Source organism: Manis javanica, chromosome 8 (genome assembly GCF_040802235.1).
Source record: "Manis javanica isolate MJ-LG chromosome 8, MJ_LKY, whole genome shotgun sequence".
In the NCBI taxonomy this organism is placed as follows: domain Eukaryota; kingdom Metazoa; phylum Chordata; class Mammalia; order Pholidota; family Manidae; genus Manis; species Manis javanica.
Genome location: NC_133163.1, coordinates 99,633,051 through 99,655,708, shown reverse-complemented (window position 1 = coordinate 99,655,708; position 22,658 = coordinate 99,633,051). Strand labels below are relative to the sequence as shown.

The 22,658-nt window shown below is 36.5% G+C and overlaps 1 protein-coding gene across 3 annotated transcripts in view; it reads left to right on the top strand.

Moving 5' to 3' along the window:
• Positions 1-22,658, top strand: part of ATP8B4 (ATPase phospholipid transporting 8B4 (putative)) — a 222,013-nt gene that overhangs the window by 145,727 nt on the left and 53,628 nt on the right. For all 3 annotated transcript variants that reach the window (XM_073211786.1, XM_073211788.1, XM_073211787.1), the window contains 5 exons: positions 1,712-1,877; positions 8,662-8,850; positions 16,705-16,820; positions 20,576-20,740; positions 21,733-21,844. In XM_073211786.1, the coding sequence (XP_073067887.1) occupies positions 1,712-1,877; positions 8,662-8,850; positions 16,705-16,820; positions 20,576-20,740; positions 21,733-21,844 (748 nt within the window). The remainder of the gene's footprint in view (positions 1-1,711; positions 1,878-8,661; positions 8,851-16,704; positions 16,821-20,575; positions 20,741-21,732; positions 21,845-22,658) is intronic.

Below are 22,658 nucleotides of genomic sequence, written 5' to 3'. Positions count from 1 at the left end.
TTGATTTGAATCTTTGTATCTCCTGACTTTCAAATACTAAAATGAGGAATCAGCATCTTCTAATTTTTTAGTTGTCTTTTCTACATAGTCAAGGTGTGTGATAGTTACATTTTGTTTTGCCATCCTAATCTATTTCTTTTAGACTCAGTCCTTCAGTTAAAGAGATTTTGTACTCACCACTAACTAGGTCCTTTCCAGTGGTTTTTCCAGTTATCTCTTATTTGACTGAAGCTCATCCTCTCATTTCAAGAAAGGTTCATAAGAAATATCTGTTCAAACTATGTGTTGGCTTTATATTTGAATGACAGTTTGGCTATTATCTTTTTGAGTCACAGTTTCTTTCCAGGGAGGGTTTAGAGAAGTCTAAGGTCACTGTGTATTTTATTCTTTATTAATGAATTTGATCAGCTTTTTCCCCCTAATGCAGTTGTTTTCAAAATTTATTACATGAACAAAACAATCTATGATTAAATAAGTCTGTGATTCTGGGATAAACACAACTGACTGAATATCTTGTACACAGGTTTTCTCATATACTTGGATATAATATAAAATATTATTCTACGTTCTCCAAGACAAAGTATATATTAAAAGTATTTTCCCATCAACTGGTTTTGCAAATACATTATTACAGGACTAGTGCTGTGAGTAATACACTTTTAGAAGTACATTTTGTGCTTTCCGTAAGTCAGGGCATTAACAGGGATCTTATTTACTATTGAATTATCTTCTGTTATTTTGTTCTGTTCTTTATTGAGCTCTATTTCTTTCATCTTTTTTTTTTTTACTGAAGTTTTTAAGTGTGAAGTAAACTATTGTTAAGATAAATATTGTGCAGCAGATCTCTAGAAATTTCTCATCTTGAATGACTAAAATGCTAAACTCATTGAACAGTAACTCCTCACTTCCCCCACCTCCAGCCCTGGAATCCACCGTCCTACTTTATGTTCCTGTGAGTTTTACTCCTTTAAATACTTCATGTAAGTGAAATCATGCAGTATTTGTTCTTTGTGAGTGACTTATTTTACTTAGCATAGAACTCTCAAGGTTCATTCAGCTGTAGCATAAAGACTGAGTTCCTACTTCTTTATCACTGAATAGTATTCCATTGTATGTATATTCCACCTATTCTTTATCCATTCATCTGTTGTGGACATTCACATTGTTTCTACCTCTTGGAGATGTGAATAACACTTCAATGAACATGTGAGTGCAAATAGCTCTTCAAGATCCTGATTTTAATTCTGTCTATATATTATGCAGTATCTCCTATGAGGTCTGAGAAAGTAATCAAACACATTATTTTTGCATCAGAAGATATTATTGGATACATACCATTCCAGGTCAAATACTGCTGCCCAAATGAGTTCAAGTTAGGTCAGGCTTTGCCATCGAGTCAGTTTTGAAAATTTTCAGTTTTCAGGTCTTTGTATTTTGGAGTTGCAATAAGCATCTGAGGATCTGTACAGCCATTGGGTATTTTTGTTCCTCACATGCTTTTGAAAGGTTCACTGCTTTGGTGCATAGCTCTGAAATGAGAAGATAATATTCAACAGTAATGGAAAACAGAAAATCATTTTAGTGCCAGACATTTGAAGCTGAAAAATCATAGAAGCAATTAAAATATTTAGAGGAAGTGTTTTTGAATTTTAGAAGATTATTGTTGGAAAGAGGACGATAGTTCATTTTTTGTTGTTATTTTTCTCTACAGAAAAAAGAGCCTGTGGATTTCTCAGTCAACCCCCAAGCAGACAGAACATTTCAGTTCTTTGACCACCGTCTGATGGAATCCATTAAACTGGGTGATCCCAAAGTGCATGAATTCCTTAGGTTACTTGCTCTCTGCCACACTGTAATGTCAGAGGAAAATAGTGCAGGTAAGTGGAAAGTGTGTCTGAGTGGCGAGGCTTGTTTTTTACATCAGAACTGATATCTTCATTAAAAATGTTTGGAACTGGAAGGATTTTCTAATTAAAAGTATAGCTTTGCATAAGAAGTTTATTCATCACTAGTTTTCTTTGTATTTATTTACATCCTGAATGTTTCCCAAAAAATATGGAGACTTAGAGGAAAAGAAAAGAAATAGGAGTAATGGAAAGATGGGGACCCAAATATGCCAGTTAAAGGGGATGAAATATTTCATATGCTTGAATAGCAGACTTGTGAGCTTCCTGGTAGCCAGGACAAATAGGGAAATACAGTTGAGTCACTTAGCTCTCATTGTTAATGTAAACACTTAGCTCTTATTATTAACATGAACATAACAGATGCAGATGTCCATCAGGCATATCCTTAGAATGAGTTTTCCCAGTAATGGGGGTAGATTTACACTGACAGTAGAATACTCTTATTTAGTCTCCATTATGAACAAGTCCTTACACTAGTAAGATGGTGGCTTAGAGCTCCAGGTTCATAGAATAGGATGAAGTCAGCTAGGTCACTTTAATATAGAAGTGATGAGGCACAGAGTATATTGGCTTCTTGCTTCAGGTGAGTGCAATCCATTCCACTTACAAGTTTTCTTTCTTTCTGCTACCAACTATTAGTGAAAATTACCACACAAGAAATTTCAACTCAAAAGTGAAATATGTGTCAACTGTAGACTGTATCTATATATGTATGTGATATATATGTGTGTGTGGATGTGCATACATATACTTGCATATGCTTTCTATTTCTTCATATATTAAAAGAAATTTTTTTTCTTGTTGGGACTACATTCAAGCCATAGTTTTGTCATTGCTGATGCTGAATTAACCCATTCCTTTAATTTTCATTGCTGTGAGGATTCACATAATTATACTTATGACTTAAACTAATCTTTATAATTCTAATGCTAGTAATGACATTGTATTTTCACCTGAGGATATCACAATGCCATTAAATAGGTTTCTTTTATTTCTGCCTTTAAGTTTACTTCATTTCCAAACGATTTTAATTTAATAGTAATCTGTTTTTAATAGTATGATACTTTCTTATGTCTCTTTGAAGATATTAATTATTCTTAATTTGAAAATTTTCTTTTGCTTTCTTCATTATGTTTCACTTTATGGAATCTGCATTTTGAATTCCGTGTCTAAATTTTCATGTTGTTCTCAAATGTGTGATGATTGGTGGTTGCCTATTCTTATTTGTGCTTGAGAATCTTTGTTAGTCTCTTGGTGATTGTACGTTCTGATAACAGTGGCCTGTTTCCCAAGATTGTGGGGTGGAGGCAGAATACTTAGCTCCTCTGGGTGTGGGGTCCCTCCCTCCTGGAGTTCATGTGATACCTGAGGTTAACTGTCTTCCTTTTTTAGATTTAGTGCTAGGAGTCTGTGTCAGCATTTCCATTTGAGAGTTGTATTTAAGGTTTGGTCTGGAAGAAGATACCAGGTATGGAGTTCTTTTCCCTCATTTTCTTTCTCTTACCCTTGGGGAATTCTGAAGCTACTTCAGTCTGTTTAGCTTTGGTCTCAAGCTCCAGCACTCAGATCTTTGAGGTGCCTGTGAATGGATTGCAGACCATTTTCAAGGTTTCATCCTAGGGGTAAACGACACTGCAGCCTTCAGAGTAAGCAGGCAGGAGGAGGAGCCCAGATGCCTCACTGGGATTCTTCAACTAATTTTATTTATGGCCTGAAGACTGCTTCCGCTCTTCTCATTTGTTGACTTTGATTTTGAAGAATGTTTGGGGGTTGTTACCTCAGTATTCATTTTCTTTTGCTAATAGTTTGAGCTGTATCACTCCTTTCTTATTTCTTTGTTGATCAAATCTTTTATCTCACAATCATTTCTCAAATTTCTAGTGGCAATATGCATTCTTTTCTAGTATTATCTAAATTTTTTTCATATTAAAATATTAAATGCAATAAAACACACAGATCTTAACTGTATTGTTTGATCAGTTTCAAGGATTTTATACACTATGTAGCCATCATCCTGATTAAGGTATAAATCTTTTACATCGCTCCAGAAAGATTACTCATGTCCCTTTCTAGTCCACACCTCCAACCAACCACTGCCCTGATTTCTATTATTAAAGATGAGTTTTGCCTATTCTTGTACTTCATAAAATGGGATCATACAATATGTGGTCTTTTGTGTCTAGCTTCTTTCACACAATCTAATGATTTTGTCATTCATCAATGTTGTTGCATACAGTTCATTCATTTTTACTGCTGAGTAATATCTCATTGTGTGTATACTACAATTTTCTTTTCCAGTCTTTTGTTCATGCATATTTGGGTTGTTCCCAACTTTGGGTTAGTATGAATAAAGATGCCATCAAATTTTTATGCCTTTGAAAAAATTTAACATATTTGTTTTTAGTAAATACTTAAGAATGGAAATTGCCAAATCACATGTTTAACCTTATAAGAAATTACCCAACTATTTTCCCAAAATGCTTGTATCATTTTACACTCCCATAATCAGTGTAGGAGAGTTCCAGTACCTTCACATTCTTACCAACATTTAGCATTATCATGCTTACGTTTTACCCATTTTAGTGGATATTGGTTAATATCTTTTCAGTCATGTACAGGTATTTTGAAGTAAAGAGAGGTAGATGTTTGTGTCCTTAAGTATTTCTATCTCTTGCTTTGAGATATCAAATTCAAGTGAAGAATTACATCACTGAGTACTGGGATATTACATTTGATCTCCTTGTAAAGCTTTAATGATAGGATAGATAGCTTAAAGTACTTTGAAAAATATAAACTTTTCTTATATAAGTGCTAGCTATGAAAAAGAACAGAATCAAAATCTAACAATTTTAACCAAAATGGTTGTATAATTTATAATTGAGGGTAGGGTATTGCTTTTATTTTAAGTGTGTGCTATTTGTTTATTGGAGAAGTCATTTGAGGAAGTTGGCATCTCATTCCCTTGGCAGGATGAAATTTCAGATGCAGGAAAGTGGAAAGTACAAATACTTCTATAGGATTTTTTTTTCTATTTTAGTGAATTAAATTTGTACTGTATGATTTCACTTGATACCATAGGTACAAACTGATTTCTGATACCATAGGTACAAACAATTAAAGAGATATAAAATTCAGAATTTTTTCCTTATTGCCTCATTTTATTAATCCTTTAAAGTTCATTGAGGCTTGCTTTATGGCCTGGTGTATATTCAATTTCCATAAATGTTTCATGTGGACTTGAAATGAATGTACATTCATTCTATAGTTATTGGGTACTAGATTCAAAAATATCTGTCAGATAATATTTGTTATATGCATTGTTCAATCTTCTACCTCTCTGTGGATTATTTTGACTATTTGATTTCTCAGTTAATGAGAGTATGTTAAAATCATCAGCTATAATGGTGCATTTCTCTACTTGTAGTTTTGTCAATGCTTTATATGTTTTAAGGTCATGTTATTAGTTAGGTACTAGTTTAGATGTATCTTTTCTTTAAATTAAAACTTCTGTTAATATATATTGATCCTCTTTGTCTCTAGTAATATCATTGCCTTAAAGTTTATTTTACCTGATGTTAATATAGTTAGAGATTTTTCCTTTTGTTAGTATTTGCATTGTTTAACTTTTCTAACTCTTTTCTGCCAGTCTATCTTTCCTTTATATTTTGGACATATCTCTTATAAATTGCATAATTTTTGACACTTAAAAAGAATATCTAGTTTGACAAAACTAAAGGTTAAGTGGACATTTACTCCATTTGCCTTTGTTGATTGTTGATTCATTTAGATTTTAAGAACTTAATATAAATTATTGATTTATTTAAATTTACTTCTGTCATCTTATTTTGTATTTTGCATTTACCTCATCTTTATATCTCTTGATCTCTTTTTTTGTTGTTGTCTTCTTACGGATTTAGTTCTACTTCACTTCTGTTGCTTTGGAAATAATATGACCCTTATTTGTATTCTTTTAGTTGTTAGCCTAGAAAATATAGCACAATTAACTTATCAAAGCCTAAGCCTTCTTTTGAAAACAAAGACCTTAAAACCTTACAAAACTAATCAACCCAGTCCTGACTTACACAGTGCTCTTGTCATGTATTTTTCTTTATTAATTCCACAAAAATATTATTTTTTTGGTTATTGTAGTCAGTGTTTGCTTACTTTATCCATATACTTATTAATTTCTGTTCCCATTAATGCTCATCCCATCTCTGATCTTCTGTGGACCTAGAGCGTATCTTTTGAATTCCTTTTAGGGAGCGCCTACTGGTAGTAAACTCTCAAAAATGTTGTTTGAAAACAACCTTAATTTCATCCTTACTTTTGAAGTTTTTCTGCTTTTAGAAATTTAAAGTGACAATTTTCTTTCAGCACATTGAAGATATTCCACTGTATTCTGCTTGCTATTTCCATTACTGCATAGTCAGCTGTCAGTCTAGTTGTGGCTTGAAGGTAATCAGTCTTTTCTCCTTGGGTACTTTTCAGATTTCTTCTTTCCTGTTCTAAGTGTAGTTGTGGATTAAAAAAATTTTTTTATTGCTTGGGATTAATTGATATTCTTGAATCTACATATGGAATGTTGTCTTTTATCACATCTGGAGTTTCTTCAGCCATATAGTTCTTAAATATTGTCTGACTCATTTTCCTTCTCATATTAGATCTTCAGTGTTAGAAATTTTCACTGTTCTCTATGTCTTTTAACACATCTCTCATTTTTCCATTCCTTGTACTAATTCTTTCTCTAGTAGTATGTAATCTGCAGTTTTTAACTTTTAATTTCTAGAAGGTCTTTAATTATTTTTCACATATACTTAATTTCATGCCTCTCGTTTCTTCAAATCTGTTAAATCTTTGTAGGTGCTATTTCTGATAATTCCACTATCTAAAGGTTTTGCAGATCTTCTCTCTGTTCTTTTTGCTGGATCTCTGTGTGTCTTGTTTGTTGTGATTTTGATTATTTTTCATTGTGAGATGACCATTTTACTTGGAACCTCATTTGCAGAAATTCTTCGGGTCCTGAGGTGAGGGCTGGTTCCTCCAGAATGGATTTGCGTTTGCCTCACTTGGTGTTCTAAATAGGAACATACTAACCAAATTTTTAGTTTGCATTTTTTCAGATCACCCAGATATTTTGAATTTAGGATGAAAATATACATGAGAGTCAGTCTTTGGGCATATAATTTCTGCAGACGTTTTTTTTTTTCTTTTCACTTATAGATAGGCAATTTTCCTTCTAGGTACTGAATTTCCAATTTACCCTTGTGAGAGAGTAGTTTTTGGGGGCCCAGTTTTAAAGCTTCAGTTAGACTGCTTACCCTGAGCTCTGTCTTCTCTAACTCAAGCCCTGAGAGACTGGAAACAAATGATCAAGCTCTCCTCACTCAGAAAATGCCCCCAAGGCAAGAGCTGGCTACAGTGCATCCTTTATTCCATCTGTATTCTTTTTTTTCAGTCTTTGACCTAATTCTTGCTAGTACCTCTTTCATGGATATATTCAAAAATATTAAAATGTTTTATATAGAATCTCTAGTTGTTTGTAACAGGGGAAGGTTGGTCCTGCATCCAGTTCAACATGTTGCCAGAAGTGGAAGTTATTATAACATTTCATAGGTAGATCAAGTAATTGCTTTAATTTTTTTTCCTTTTTGGAATTTCAGAAATCAGTTTGTACCTATGGTATCAAGTGAAATCATACAGTACAAAGATTTACAAATGCAAAGCTAATCATTCCTTCCCTAGAGCCCTCCAATCCCACCTGTACAAAGTAAACCACTGGTAACATTTGGTGTGCAACATTTCACCCTTATTCACTGCATATATTCATATATATATGGATTTGAATATATACAATATGTAGGTGGTTTGTTTTTAATGAAAAGGAATCATACATAATATATACATTAATATGTAAATTGTCTTAACACTTCATCTTGGGTATTGCCATGAATCAGTAAATATGGATCTAGCTCAGCCAACTTTTTCTAATTTGTTTGCATAAAAAATATTATGATTTTACATAGAATGGCTTACTTTATACATACTCCTTTTTAAAGTGTATTTTCATGTTTTTTTTCCATTCTCTTTCTCTCCTCTACCCCCCACCCTCACTCCAACACAAACACAATATCCGCTATCAAGAACACACGTACTGATTTGATTCTTTATGTTTCAAGAGATTTCTTGTGTCCATTTTTATAAAATGGTCATTAGTAGAGGACTGAAGTGGAATTTGAAATATCTGCTCCATCATTCTTTGGCTACATGATTTTGCAAAAATCACATAACCTCTTCAGTCATAGGTTTCACCAGTATAAAATGGAAATAATAATTTTAATTATCCCTACCATGAGGATTATGTGAATTAATATAAAGTGTTTAAGTTTGCAAAACTTTCATGGCACATCTCTATTCACTGAAAATACAGAAGTATGGGCTCTGACCCTGGAAACTTTCAGCATAGTGGGGAGCAAACTTAGAAGTGGGCATTTCCCTATAAGATGTCAAGGGTTCCAATGGGTGTCCCGTGGTATCTCACAGGAAAGACACCTGGTCCAGCTGGTTGGTGCATAGAAAGGTCTGATTTCTAGAGCTGACGCTTGAGTTGGGTGTTGTGTGAGTTGGAGTTGCTATTGGCATCCTATGAATGTTAGTTATGATTCTCAGTATTAAGAATATGTGTTTCTTTTCCTTTTTGTTAAATATACTTTTTTCTTTGATGGTTGTGTAACACATTTGTTTCTTTTCCTTTTAGGACAGCTGATTTACCAAGTTCAGTCACCTGATGAAGGGGCTCTAGTCACTGCTGCAAGAAAGTTGGGATTCATTTTCAAGTCTCGGACCCCAGAGACAATAACAATAGAAGAATTGGGGACATTAGTTACTTATCAATTGCTTGCCTTTTTGGATTTCAATAATATCAGAAAAAGGATGTCTGTCATAGGTATGTTTGCTGGCTGAGATTCTTTTGATTTTCTGATACAACTATGGTTATATTGATGCTTCTCAAGGATGATTTCACTTGTAGTTATGTGCTGCGTATTGGGATTTTTTTAACTTTATGAACTTCTGTCATCCTCAATGTAGCCTCAACACTGTAGTAATAAGTATAACATTTAACTCATAGCTTATTATGAGTCCAGCACTGTTCTAAATGCTCTACATAATTAACTGATTTAACTGTCACAACAACCCTATTGGGTATGTATTATTATTTTTATACCCATTTCAAAGAGAAAAACTGAGACACACAGAGGTTGAATAACTTTCCTAAGGTCACGTAGCTTGAGGTAGAATAGCTGGGATTCAAATCTGGAAAGACTGACTGCAAAGCCCATTCATTTAATCACTGTACAACATTGGCTCAGGATAAGTGCCTTAATGATTTGGTACATGCTAGTTGTCGGTATTGTCGTTTTGTGACCATCATTAGCCTCCTCATTATCATACCTTTACTCTGTATACTTGCATTGCTGGTAATAATCACCCATTTTGTATTTAGCACCACAGCAAATCCACGTTTTGCTAACTCTGTGCTAACCTGCAGCACTGCTTCGATGTCCTTCTCATTCTTATTTTGCTCCTTTTTCTACAACAAATGTTCTAAACTTTTGCCCTTTCCTCAAGACTTCAACCTTCACTCATGGAAGCTAAATTCATCTTCTATTTCTCTAAAAAAAATAGAGGTCCTCACAAATGTGCATCATCAACTCACACTTTTCCCAATACTCCTCCATCTCTGAACTTGATCTTTACTCATTCATTTTCTGCCTCAGAGAAAAATTGCACCTGTTCCTTTCAAAGCTGAAAGGGTTGTCTGGCCCCACTGCTTCTCCTTCCTCGCTTGTTCCCTTCTCACTTGCTTGTGCCCGGGCCTTCCTCATCCCTCCCTTCTGCAGCACAGAGCTCTCCTTTCATCCTGCTTCCTTAAGGATATTGCTCATGTTCTGACCTCCCATTTTTATTCTTGCCATCACAGGTTAATTTTTCAAGGTCAGTTTTTGCTCTTCACTTTTACTTCTCTTTTCAGCCTAATAGGGTCAGGCTCTGCTCCCGTTACTCAAGAAGGAATACTTTCTCAGACGTTTCCAGTCACTTCATAACTGCCCAAAGCAATGGCCTTCCTTATCTGTCTGTCATCTATTTATCTATCAATCTATATCTATCATCTATCAATCTCTCTATGTATCTGTCTGTATCTATCACCTATCTATCATCTATCAGACTCTCTATATATCTATCATCTATGTATCTATCTATATCTATCATCTATTTATCTGTCTATATCTACCATCTATTATCTATATCATCTATATCTATCATCTCCATATCTATGTATCTATTTATCACCTATTTATATGTCTCTCTATCATCATCTATGTATCTATCTACCTATTTATCATTTATTTATCTGTATATCTGTCTGCCTATCATTTATATCTATCTACCGTCTATCTATCTGTATCTATCATCCATTGTCTATCTACTTATTAATTTATCTACCTGTCACTTTTTTAACTCAATCATATTCAAGACTGTTGACACTCTTCTTCTTAACACGTCCCTTTTGGCCTGTGGTCTTACAGGCTCCTGGTTCTCCTTTGTCCTGTCTTTTCTCTCTCAGGCTCGTCTCTGACTGACTGTCTCCACCCCTCTCTTCAGTGCTGGGGCTCCTTTTTTTCCTCTCATTTCCTGTGCTCTTCTTGAATAATGTTGACCACTCACATGGTGGTGGCTGTTGCCTATATTTTATGTACTTCCTCTGTGTGTCCTTCAATTTTTCTCTGAGGTCCACACCATATTTTCAGACTTCTTCTGGATTCTACCACTGGGTTGTATTATTTTATATGTCTAATAGAGAACTTCCTTTCTCACAATGATTGCTCTTTCTAGAGCCCTTATTAAAATTGCTAACAATCATCTTTAACTGTATGCATGTGAGTGAAGTGAACACTGTGCACATGAATTATTTTATTAAATTCTTGCAGAAGTATGTTCCCCTCATTTCAGAGATGAGGAAATTAAAGCTCAAAGATTTTAAGTAACTTGCCAGAGACTGTCAGAGCTGTCACCTGACTTGCTACACAGCTGGTAAGATGCAGAGCAAATATTGAACTCAGGTTTATCTTTCTCCAGTGTGGCCTTTTAAGCCCTATTGTAGCTCACTTGCTTTTGACATCTCCATCTCCTTTATGCCCTTAGGCTAGTGTTTCTCAAACTTAAGCTCCCTTCAAAGGCAGCAGGAGGGTTTGTTAGAAATATAGATTGCTGAGCCTCATCTCCGGAGTTTCTGATTCAGTAGGTCTGGGATGGGTCCTGAAAATTTGCATGTCTGATAAGTTCCCAGGTGACACTGATGCTGACACTGCTGGTCAGGGAACTGCAGTTTGAGGACCATTTCCCTGGACTCATAGATCCTGAAGTAGTTCCCAGAGGCGTTTGGGGCATTTCTCAAACCTGTTGCCTTCTATGCTATCCTCTTCATTCAGGCCTCAGCATCTCTTGCTTTGTCTATAGAATCCTCAGTAGCCACCCTCTTTCTGAATCTTTCCTCCTCAAGGCATCAGAGAAATCTTTCTAAAAATAACCTCCAACTCCCTTTCTATTGTAAAAACGTTTTGTCTTTATCTCTTAATTCCCAGTATGCCTGCTTTAGTTAAGGCTCTTGTAACTGCTTGCTTGTATTATTACGATATCTTCAAAACCAGTCCCCTTCTATGCTTACACCAGGGTCTTCTTTCTAAAAAACTGGCTTGATTTTGGCATCACTTACTTAAAAAACTTTGGTAGCTTCCTAGAACTTAAAGAATAAAGTCCTTAGCCTGACATTCAAGATTATTTGTAATCTGACTTCAATCTGTTTTTCTTCTACTTCTCCAAACTTTGTGATCCTGCCTCACTAGATCTCACCATTCCTGGCATGCATTGTGCATTTTTTACACCAGTGTCCTGTGCTATTTCCCCTACCTAGAACTCTACTTTTCCCCACTTCTCTTCTTGAAAAACTCCTGTTCACCTGGTAATGTTCAATTCACATGTCACCTGTTCTCTCAATTCTTTTCCTACTCTCCAAATAACTACATTCACCTTTGTTCCCCAGGCCAGCTTATACCTAATGCCAGTGTGGCACCAGCGCAGAACACTCATGTCCTTCCCACTTGTGAGAGGGTGTGTTACCCCAGGCAGATGTTACGCCTTAGTCTTCTTAAACTGCTCAGGGCCGAGCACAGAGCTTGGTTTTCTATAAAGGTTTGTTAAATAAAATTTGACCCAACACTTTATAATATATGAATATCCTGATCATCATATTAAATCAATTTCTACTATAGAAAGCATGTGTGTTTACGTAATGGGCTTTGGGTCCATAGCTACTGGAAATTAGCCCCAGGAGGTTACTCTCAGCAGGTAAAAACTAAACATCATCTAAAGATGTTTACTTGTATGTTTTGATAACTGGGCTGTAGGCACATGCGATGAGCATTGTGCTTCCTGTGGTGTTGGCCTAATGCCTATCAGCAGGAGCTCTCTTTGGTTTGCAGCTTCAGGGGAGGGGTTATTGATGTTAGGTTGACCCAGAACTGGCTTCTCTTTGCTCTAAGGGTGTTGACACAAACCTAAGATTGCTACACAGGGAAACGTTTGGCTTTTGGCCAGCATCAGTCACCATTACAGGCTGTGGGGAAATTGCAGCCTAACCACAAACATCAGATGTTTGCCCTAATGGATCCCATATGAAGAAAGGTAATGTTCCACTGCCAAATGCACGGAGGATTGTGGGATTTATTTTGGTTCCGTTTGGTTTTTAATCAGGAGGAATTTGAGAGAGAGACTTTACTAGGGAAGGAAAGTCTCGGTTTGATAACAAGGCAGAAAATAATGCCAGTCTCATGATGCAGGCCTGGTCTGTGGGGATAGCGCCCTGATGTGAAGGCTCAAACAGTTGCTGCTTCTCCTCCTCCTCCTCCTTTCTTATTCCACCTTGTTCTCCTTCTCTTACACCTTCTCCCTCTTGTTCTTCTCCTCCTCTTCCTTCTCCCCCACCCTTTTTTTCACTGTCATTCATTGAATTATGAATATATAGTTTCAATACCAGTCGTGCTTTCATTCTGGAGAAAGAGTCTCGATTTAGTTCAGAGGAATCTAAATCTATCAAGAATTTTGTCAGAGGATACAGAATCTACTGTACTGATAAACATATAAATCTCATTATACAGTTCTGGAAGGACAAATACTACGAACTAGGACAAATGCTACAGTGATAAAATTCAAAGAGAGTTGTTGAGAGAGGCAAGTGACAGATAATTATTAAAGAAGAATAAATTATGATAGCTCCTTGAAAGGCCCTTACAAGATGTTTAGGTAAGGGTTGCTCAACTCTAAACTTTTTAACAGTTATCAAAGTACAAATCGCAATGCCATATGACATGCATTTCTCTGTGTGGACGTATGAACAGCCACCCAACTGCGATGTAGCAAAGTAGAATTACTCATCACCCTTCACAGTGTTACTGTTGTATGTACGCTTACAGCATAAACCTGGAAACCATTTCTGACTTTTTTCTTTCCTTTGTGTCACAAAGGAAAAACTGCTGCTTTCAATTTTTGCATAATTATAATTCAACTCAGTTAAGTGAATATTTATTAAGTGCCCACAGTGTTCCAGGCACTTGGAGCTAAGAGAGAACGTGGAACTGAAAAATATTCTGTGTAGTTGCATCCATAAGATGGTGAATGAGGTAGGAGACAGGCTGGAAAGGGGCAGCTCTTGATGAGCCATGTTTATGCCATGTTAAGGTATCCAAACGTGATCTACAGGCAAAGGGAAGCTATTCCAAGAGTCTGAGCAGTATGTAAGGGTGACTGTAGCTGGATTACAGAAGAGTTTGGAAAGAAGCTGGAACGGAATGAATAAAACCATTTGAGTTAATGTGATAGTCTAGGTATGAGAGAAGGTGGCAGAGAAAAACTCATGGCTTCAATTGGAAATAAGAATGGTAGGTAGGGAGGAGCTTTGAGTGATGGCCAGAGATCTGATTTGGGAGCCTGGGTGGATGGTGAAGTTGATTATTGAGATTTGGGATGTAAGAGGAACGCCTAGTTATTGGAGGAAGATAATGTGCCTAGTTTGTGTTTGGAATGCCTGGGCACATCCAAAAGAGATGTCTAGTTGGTAGCTGGAGGTTCAGGTCAGAAGGAGTGCTGGGGATGATTTGGGAAGGAGATACACATTTGAAAGCAGACATCCTATCGATGGAACCTGAAGTCATAGGGAAGAATGTGAATGCCCACAGAGACTATGAAGGATGGGAGGATAAGTAGATCTTGGGCAAACCTCTAAAGAACACCAATATTTAAAGGACAGGCAATGGAGGAAGATTCTATATCTAAAAATCTACATCCTTTGTCCAGAGCCTGCACACATGTTATCTTGACCATTTAAAATGGTTGTTCTTTTTAACTTATTTAAAAAGGGCTGACTTCTGAAATGACTGAGATTTTATTAGCTTTGAGATTTCCTAGCAGATGTTACTAGAAGCTTTGAATGAAAAGAGGTATAAACTTGTTGAATTGCTAAAGGAAATGGTTAGTGAATAATATTAAGCAGAAACCCATGAAATTGGGTCTACACAAACTCAAATTTAAAGGGGCTCATGCTGTGTTAAGAGAAGGCAAGGAAGAGAAGGAAAATCTTTTGGATTAGAGAATTACACAGCTGAAAAGGACCTTACAAGTTAGATTGTTTAAGTATCTCCTTTTCACATATAGAAACTGAGATGAAGAGATATAAGGGCTTTGCACAAATCATGACTGGTTAATTTGTGATTTCCCTAGATCAGTGGTTCCCAATGTATGGTCCAGGGAACTCTAGGAAAATGTGAGAGTTTTTCAGAGGATGCACAAGGACTAAAACATATTGATAATAATACTAATGTTATTTGTCTTTTTCATTCTTTTTCTCATAAGTATACTGTAGAGTTTGACAAAAGCCACATGATATGTGAAATCACAACAGACTGAATGCAGAAGCAGATATGAGAATCTGACTTCTGTTAAGCCAGACACTAGAGACCTGTAACCATGTAAAATAATGCTACTCCCCAAACTAATCTTTTTTATTGTAGAAAACATAGTTATTTTTCATAGAAATGTTATTTAATATGTAATACATTATTATAACAATTATTGTTCTAGTAATATTATAATTAGTGTGATAAAACTATTAATATAATGACATTTCTTAGTTTTAACTTCTAATATGGTAAATATTGATAGATACAATCCACATAAAAAACTTTGTGTTCCTCGTGAAGTGTTTAGAGTAAAAGTGGTTCTGAGAACAAGAACTTTGAAAACTAGCTTCCTAGCCAGGACTCCTGACAAAGGTAGGATATATATACTTTGCCTTTCTAGCTCTACTGATGGGAGAGAGAAAATATGGGAAAATTATTAAATTGGACTGTTGTAGAAGAAGAGCAAGAGAAGCCCTTCCTAGGATCAAACTTGTTCCATTTGAACAATTAGATAAAATGAACATGTTTTTTTCCCCCTCTTTTCCCCCAGTATGGGCAGTTAGAGCCAGAGTACAAGAAAAACTGCAAGAGTTCTGGCAACTAGGAAAGCTGGTCGAGGGGCTTAGAAGAGAAGACTAGCTCTAGATAAGTCTCAATATAAAAGAGATTCCAGGGTTCAAGCCGAGAAGAAACCAGAATAGATTAAGTCTTGACTAAGGGTAGTTAAAGGTTAGAAGGGAAAGTAATTCATCGTATTTTGGTATTTATATTCCTTTAAATTAAATCAAGCTCTAAATTTTGTGTCCTATTAATAATAGTCAATATTTATATCAATCTGTTTTCAGGCATTCTATTTTTAGAGAAAAAGTATAATTGAGTGGAAAGCACGTAATGATCTTTAACTTAATGAAGCTTATGAGAGTCAGCATTCAGACCGTGAAGTTGTGACCCGGGCAATTGTCTTAAATTGTAGGAGCTTCCTGGGAAGAAATACATTGCCATGTCATTCATTCACTAAACAAATAATTAAGTGTCTAATATGCACCAAGCTGTAAAACGAAGCCTACAAAGGTGGACCAAGTATTCTGTAGTTTAAAAAGAAAGATTTGTGTGACAGCAATATGTGGGACAGCCAGGGACTGGAGATGAGGGGAGCCTGGTCAGAGCTGGTTAAAAGGACCTTAATACAGATGTCCAGTGGGAAGAGGGAGAACTTTAATTTTGAAAGCCCCCTATGAGGCTTGCTTGCAGCCAGGATTGTGACCCAAGAATGAAGCACCAAGAATGAAAGGGCTTTTCCAAGGAGTAAAGGGGATAAAGAAATATGTCAGTAAGAGCTGAGAACTAAGGGATAAACTATGGCTTTGAACAGCTAGAATTCCATATGAAGATCATTCGGCATAACATTGATAATTGGTTCCTATAGTAGGTCTTGAGTTTTATACCAGGAAAAAGACAGACAAAGCTCTCAATACAGAAGGTTTAATTTAAATGTATCATACAACCCTTCAGAAATAGCAGGCAGGGAAAATAGGAAGATCATACACATCAGGATAAAAATACTTGTTTCTGAGTTTGGGAAATCAGAATATTCCAGTAGATGGAGTACTTTTAAGTTAATAAAACAGGAATAAAGCCAAGTGACTTAGGTAGTGACCTTCTAACCAAAGGAACTCAGTATTTTACTACTGGCTAAAACACTATGTCCATTTCCAAATTGCCTGGGAGAGTCTAGTTTTGACAGATTTCATTGAATATAATCTACTTTCCAACATTTTTCTTTTCAGTTCGAAACCCAGAAGGACAGATAAAGCTTTATTCCAAAGGCGCAGACACTATTCTGTTTGAAAAACTTCACCCATCCAATGAAGACCTTCTGGCTTTGACTTCAGACCATCTCAATGTAAGTGCCTCAGTCTTAAGGTTAGGGCAATGGCCCATGGGCCGCTTCCTATGGTTAGGTCTTATTTTTAAAATATCAGCTAAACGATCTGACTTCTGAAATAGAAAGCATGTGGGAACAGTTCCACAGGAAGCTGTGCCAGCAAATGTCTGGACACTGGCACATGGACCTCCACCTATTCTGCTGAGAGTAAACTCTCTCTCCATCGGCAATTTAACACATAGCGGCTGAGAGGTAGCCGCTGAGAAGTAGCCGCTGAGTGTGGGCTCCTAAACTCACGCCAGAAGAAGTCTCAGGAGACCTGCTGTACGGGCTCTCCCCTTGGGAGGCTGGACTGGTTCTGGGAAGAAGAGCAGAGCAGTTACTTTCCCCTGGATTTTAATGTCTGGCATCAACAACTCTCTTAATGATTACCCCCAGGAAATAGAGTGGGGGTGTGTTTAGAAGCTGATAGGGAAAATTGTCTCCGTAGCTGATTTTCTCCTCTCTGGGTCCTTTTGTTCAGGTCATAAATCGTTATAAACCACTTATAATTTTTAGGTTGGAGCTACCAAATGCATACATTCTGAAATTATGCATAATTTCTTTCCAGATGCTTTCTGAAGGACCAGTGGTGATCTTTGGCACACTTTTTTTTTTTTGCAAAACAGTAAGAGTCTGTGAATTAATACAAACATTACCTGAGATTCAAGTGTTTCTCTAGTATTTGTTTGAGGTTCCATTTAACCCAATATGAACCTAAGGGCAGACTAGTCAAAACTCAATTCCTCATTGGTTTCTCTTCTTTAAAAATTATTGAGGATTCATGTTCTTTGTCAAGCCCTGTATTTAATACAAAACATTTCCTGGATCTTTAAAAAACAAACAAAACAAATAAAGCAAAAAAATAAAACCTTTGTCTGATTTTAAGTTTAAAGAATAATGCTTTAGTAATATTAGTTACAAACTTAGCTATTGTTTTTGCTTTTCCAATAGAACATTCTTCATTTTCTTTTAATCTCTTCCAGAAGGGCAACACTGGTCCTTTTAATTTTTTTTTAAGCAAACAACATTGGAATCATAAGTATCTGATTTTTGCCATTGCCCAAACACCAAGGCCCTGGATTTTTATACATTTACTTGAACCATCAGACAAATTAAAGCAGCCCATTTCTGGGATCTGTTCACATCCCATATGTTCTTTTAACCATAGATAGTCTATAGTCATGAGATTTTGGGGTGCTACAACTTGCACCCCTCCCAACTCCTGGTTGAGTTCCAACAGTAGAGATCCAGTCAAATTCGTTGTCTCACTGTATGCACATGCCAGCCTAGACATCTCCCTCCTCCTTCTTATGGCAAGTCCAGGAGACGGTGGGCTGGATGCAGCCACAACCGCAGCATCGTCCGGATCCCTGTGGAGGCTTTTTGATGATCATCCCCCGGCACGAGTCCTCCAGAGAGTGCTGATGCCGGAAGCTCCTCCTCATATCGTATCTTAGTTCATTTTCTGGGTATCCAAGCTAGGCCTTGATCTTCTGCGTAGAAACAAACAGACCCTTTGCCCACACTTTGACATGCCCTCTATACCACTGTGCAGAACTCATTGGAGGTCAGCACACAGTAACTTCTTTTTTTTTTTTTTTTAATTAAGAGAAAGGAATATTATCAGAAAAGAGTACCTCCATAGCTGATCATCTGACACCCTTTAAGTGATCAACATTAAGGATATTTAAAGCATGCGTTGATCTTTGATTTACCAATAGTTTTATCCTGTTAAGGAGTAATCCCCCTTTTCTTTCTTTCTTTTTTTTTTTAAATTTTTAATCTACACTTACCTGAAGAATACTATGTTTACTATGCTCTCCCCTATATCAGGTCCCCCCTAACAACCACATTACGGTTACTGTCCATATACATTCTTTTTTTAAATATTAAAGTACAGGAAGCCTAGTTTGGTCTTTCTACATTCCTATGCAAAAGCAATTTTTTTTTCTTTGCTTCATTTGCTTAATTCATTTTGGCTTCTAAATTCTGAGGTTTTAAATTTATATTTAATTATTGATTTTGAGTTGTTTAATGATAGAAAATGACCTAGCTCATTTAGGATTTAACTTGTGTTTCATGCACTAATTAAATAACTTAAATCGTCTGTCCCCTTTTGTAATGTCAATTTAAAAGCTGATTCACTGCTGTGGAGAGCACAGAGGAAGGCACTAGTAATGCCCAATGGGGCTGCAAGTTAAAGGCAAAGAAGTGTTTGTGTGAATTAAGAGGACAAAAGATCATTATTACAAGGCAGTAACTAGATTTTCAGATCAGTCGGGACCCAGTGGTGGTCTTGGAAGGCAGGGCTTGTAAAAATGTGATTGCAATATCCAAAGTACTACCAACTGCTTATGAGATAAATCTGGATGGTTTGTCTTATGGTCCTTCTAGGCTAAACCACATCATTCATTATAGTCTGTGCTGACTTTTCTTTCTATTGACCTGATTAGGGGATGTCATGTGGTAACTTCTGCTTTATCACAAACCTGTATCTGCACCATAAGCCAAACTACAACAGATAAGATAGGCTCGGTGACAATGCTCAAAGGAACAGGAATGCTATAAAAACACTTGCCATAACAATGACCACCAGAGACCTAGGCCAAGTGGGAGGTTTTCAGCATTTCCCCAAAGCAATCTACATATGTGGCTGTGTGAGACACTTAGCAACTACTGGTCTCCTATTTTTATTTTTTAATTAAAAAATTTTTTTAATTAATAATTTTTTTCTGTTAGAAGGTTAAAGCACCAGAGGTATCATTTGAGATTGTCAGTTTATTGAGACATTATAGGAAAAACATAATTTTCCAATTAATTTGACCAATTATGAAATATTGTCTTCATAGAAAACAGTTTCTAAAAAATAATAATTTAAAAAATAACCTGGCTTGATGGTGGTGTTAAAATTTCAAAGGATTCTTATTATTAAAATTAAACTTTTGTATGGCAAAAATAAAAAAAATGACTGATGATCTAGAGTGAAAAGCAAATGTCAGCCTCCACTTCTAGTCCTACTTCCTAGAAACAAACAATTATGTTTAACATTCTGCCTTTCTTTCCTTTTTTCCCCTAGGGGTTATTATTATAACCTTCCTTGACCAATATTGATTTATTCACCTATAATTGACTTCTAACTTTTTATTATGGAAATTTTCAAGCATAAAAAATAGTAGAACTCAGTTAATTTTAGATATAGATATATTACTAGGGGGCATGGGACAAGATGCCCACTGCCTTGGGGAGATGTCAGGCTGCAATCCTCTGAGAGAACCTTCTCCTTTGATTTGAGAGCTCTGGTTCCTCAGAGGGTCCTTTCCACTCCTCTGGAAATGAAGACCCAGGGGCCATGGAAGAATCTGGGTCTCTCGTTGCCAGGAGTGCTTCCTTCAGGCAGAGGATAGGTTGGGAACCAACATATGTTGCTTCATATGGTATCTCACATCATGGGTACCACTGATTACCTCCCACTGAGGGCATTTCAGCAGGTGTTTCAGCTGTCTTCAGGAGGAAGACTGACCCCTGAATGTTCTGACCCCATAGAAACCAAATGCAAAATACGCTGTCTCCCATTTCCAAGGGGATTAAAAGTTGGCAGTCAGGATGGCCAAGTAGTGCTTTTGGGACAAATGAATGTGGGTGAAAAACTTCTTACCCCCTGTTGTTGTTATTGCTGTGATAATTGTTTAATTGTTCTGTGATGGTTCCTAAATCTGAGTCTGCTCTGGCAGGAATTTGCAGGGGAAGGCCTTCGAACTTTGGCCATTGCGTACAGAGATCTGGATGACAAGTACTTTAAAGAGTGGCAGAAGATGCTTGAAGATGCAAATGCTGCCACAGATGAGAGAGATGAACGGGTGGCTGGGCTGTATGAAGAAATTGAAAGGGATTTGATGGTATGAGCTTGGCAGCTTAACGGTTTGTATTTACAGAAGGAGTTGTGAGTGTTTAGAGATTTGCCATTGAAGTAACCCATTGGCTAAATCATCTTGCACACAGCAAATGTTACTCTTTGAAACATGAAATCATGCTTTATATGATGGCTTTGAGTTTGCCATGTATAGCCCTGAGAGCCTAGAGGATTATTTCTATGGTAGTTTATTCATTTGGTAGTCCCCCAGGGGTAGAAGATGTAGAGTCCCTATTATTGTCAACCTCTGGTTTGTTCTTGAGGTTATTTTATTTTTTTTCTCCTTGCTTTATGATCTACCATTTCAAAGTAGGGAAACTTGCCATGAAAAGTGAGGTTATAGCTCTAAGCCATCCTAGGCCCATGAAGTTCCAGTGATATCAGCGCTGTCCAGAGCATGATCCACTCTAGAAACCACTCTTCCCTGAGGCCCCAGTGGCCAGGATGCTCAGCTCTTGTGAGGTACTGGGGAGGAGCACACACTGTTTATCTTTGGCTGAAATATTGCCAAAGAAACTTCACTTTTTAGTTTATGACATCTGCTGTTCTGTCATTTAGGAGAATGGCTCTATTTTCTGTGATCCTGACTATGAGATGAGGGCTCTCCTGAGACCCTTTCATGTTGACATAAGCGGGGAAGCAGGTGGGGAGTTCTTAAGTGCTTAGAAACCTAGATGACTTATGATCATTTATGCTAATATATCATCTGAGCATATCAGACCCTTCATGTAAATTTGAACTTTCAGAATCTCTGCCATTAATTGATGTGCCCTTCAGTTGGTTTGATTTGAGCACCTCCTCTTGAGGTCCTTCCCAACCTACCTGTACACATAAGAAGATGATTGCTATAGCAATGTATCATAATTTCCATCTTTAATTCATGTTTCTTGACCTCTATATTCTGTGATTGAAAGCCAGAGATGTTATGGATGTTGTTTGCATGCCTTAACATAGGGTATTCTCTATTTTTCAATGAAGCTACTAGGTGCTACTGCTGTAGAAGATAAGCTACAAGATGGTGTTATTGAAACTATTACAAGTTTATCATTAGCCAATATCAAGATCTGGGTCCTAACAGGAGACAAACAAGGTAATTTGATAATGGATGATGATGATATCTTAAAAAGAGGGCCTTGATTCCTATGGTAAAATTGTAATTACTCAGAAAGCTTAATTAATTAGATATTTACTCAGTTGTCAAATAGGAAAGAGTTGAAATACAAAAAGCAAAGCTATTATATTGCAATAATTTACTATTTAAAAACAAAAAAATCTAACAAATTATCTTCTACAGTACTCACTGGAGTCAGTTGCATTTCAGCTCAATTGCTTCTTAAATGTAGCTACACATATAGGAAACAATGGAATTAAAAATGTTTAATTATTGGTTCATTTGAGTACTGCTCCCAATCAGGACAGAGAACACCTCGGGGAGACCTCAGGGCTATTCCTTTAGTTTCTTGATGGTAGGGAGGTTTGGGATCTTAGGAGAGGGATCAGAGGGAGCAGGTTTTGGGGAGGCTCAGGGAAGCAGCTATTTATCAACTGATATGGATATAATTTTGGTAATTTACCATAGCTGTACTAGTTCAACCTGGCTGAATTCTAGGACTGCCAATACAGCTGTACAATGAGAGCTGACCCGATTACAGGCATGACAAAATGCTAAGTCATCAGAGAAAGAGTCATTTGTAGGGGTTCAATACATTTTGGATCTGTTGCTAGAAGTAATGGTTAAAACAAAAATGATTTTATGTTTGGCCAACAGTAAACCAGAAATATTCAGTTAATTGGCACACATGTATTTTTAAGATTCTATTTACTTGTTATACATTTTTTAGAATGTTGGAGAATTTATAGATATGATAAATCAGTTCTCTGTATGTTCACCCAAATCACCAATT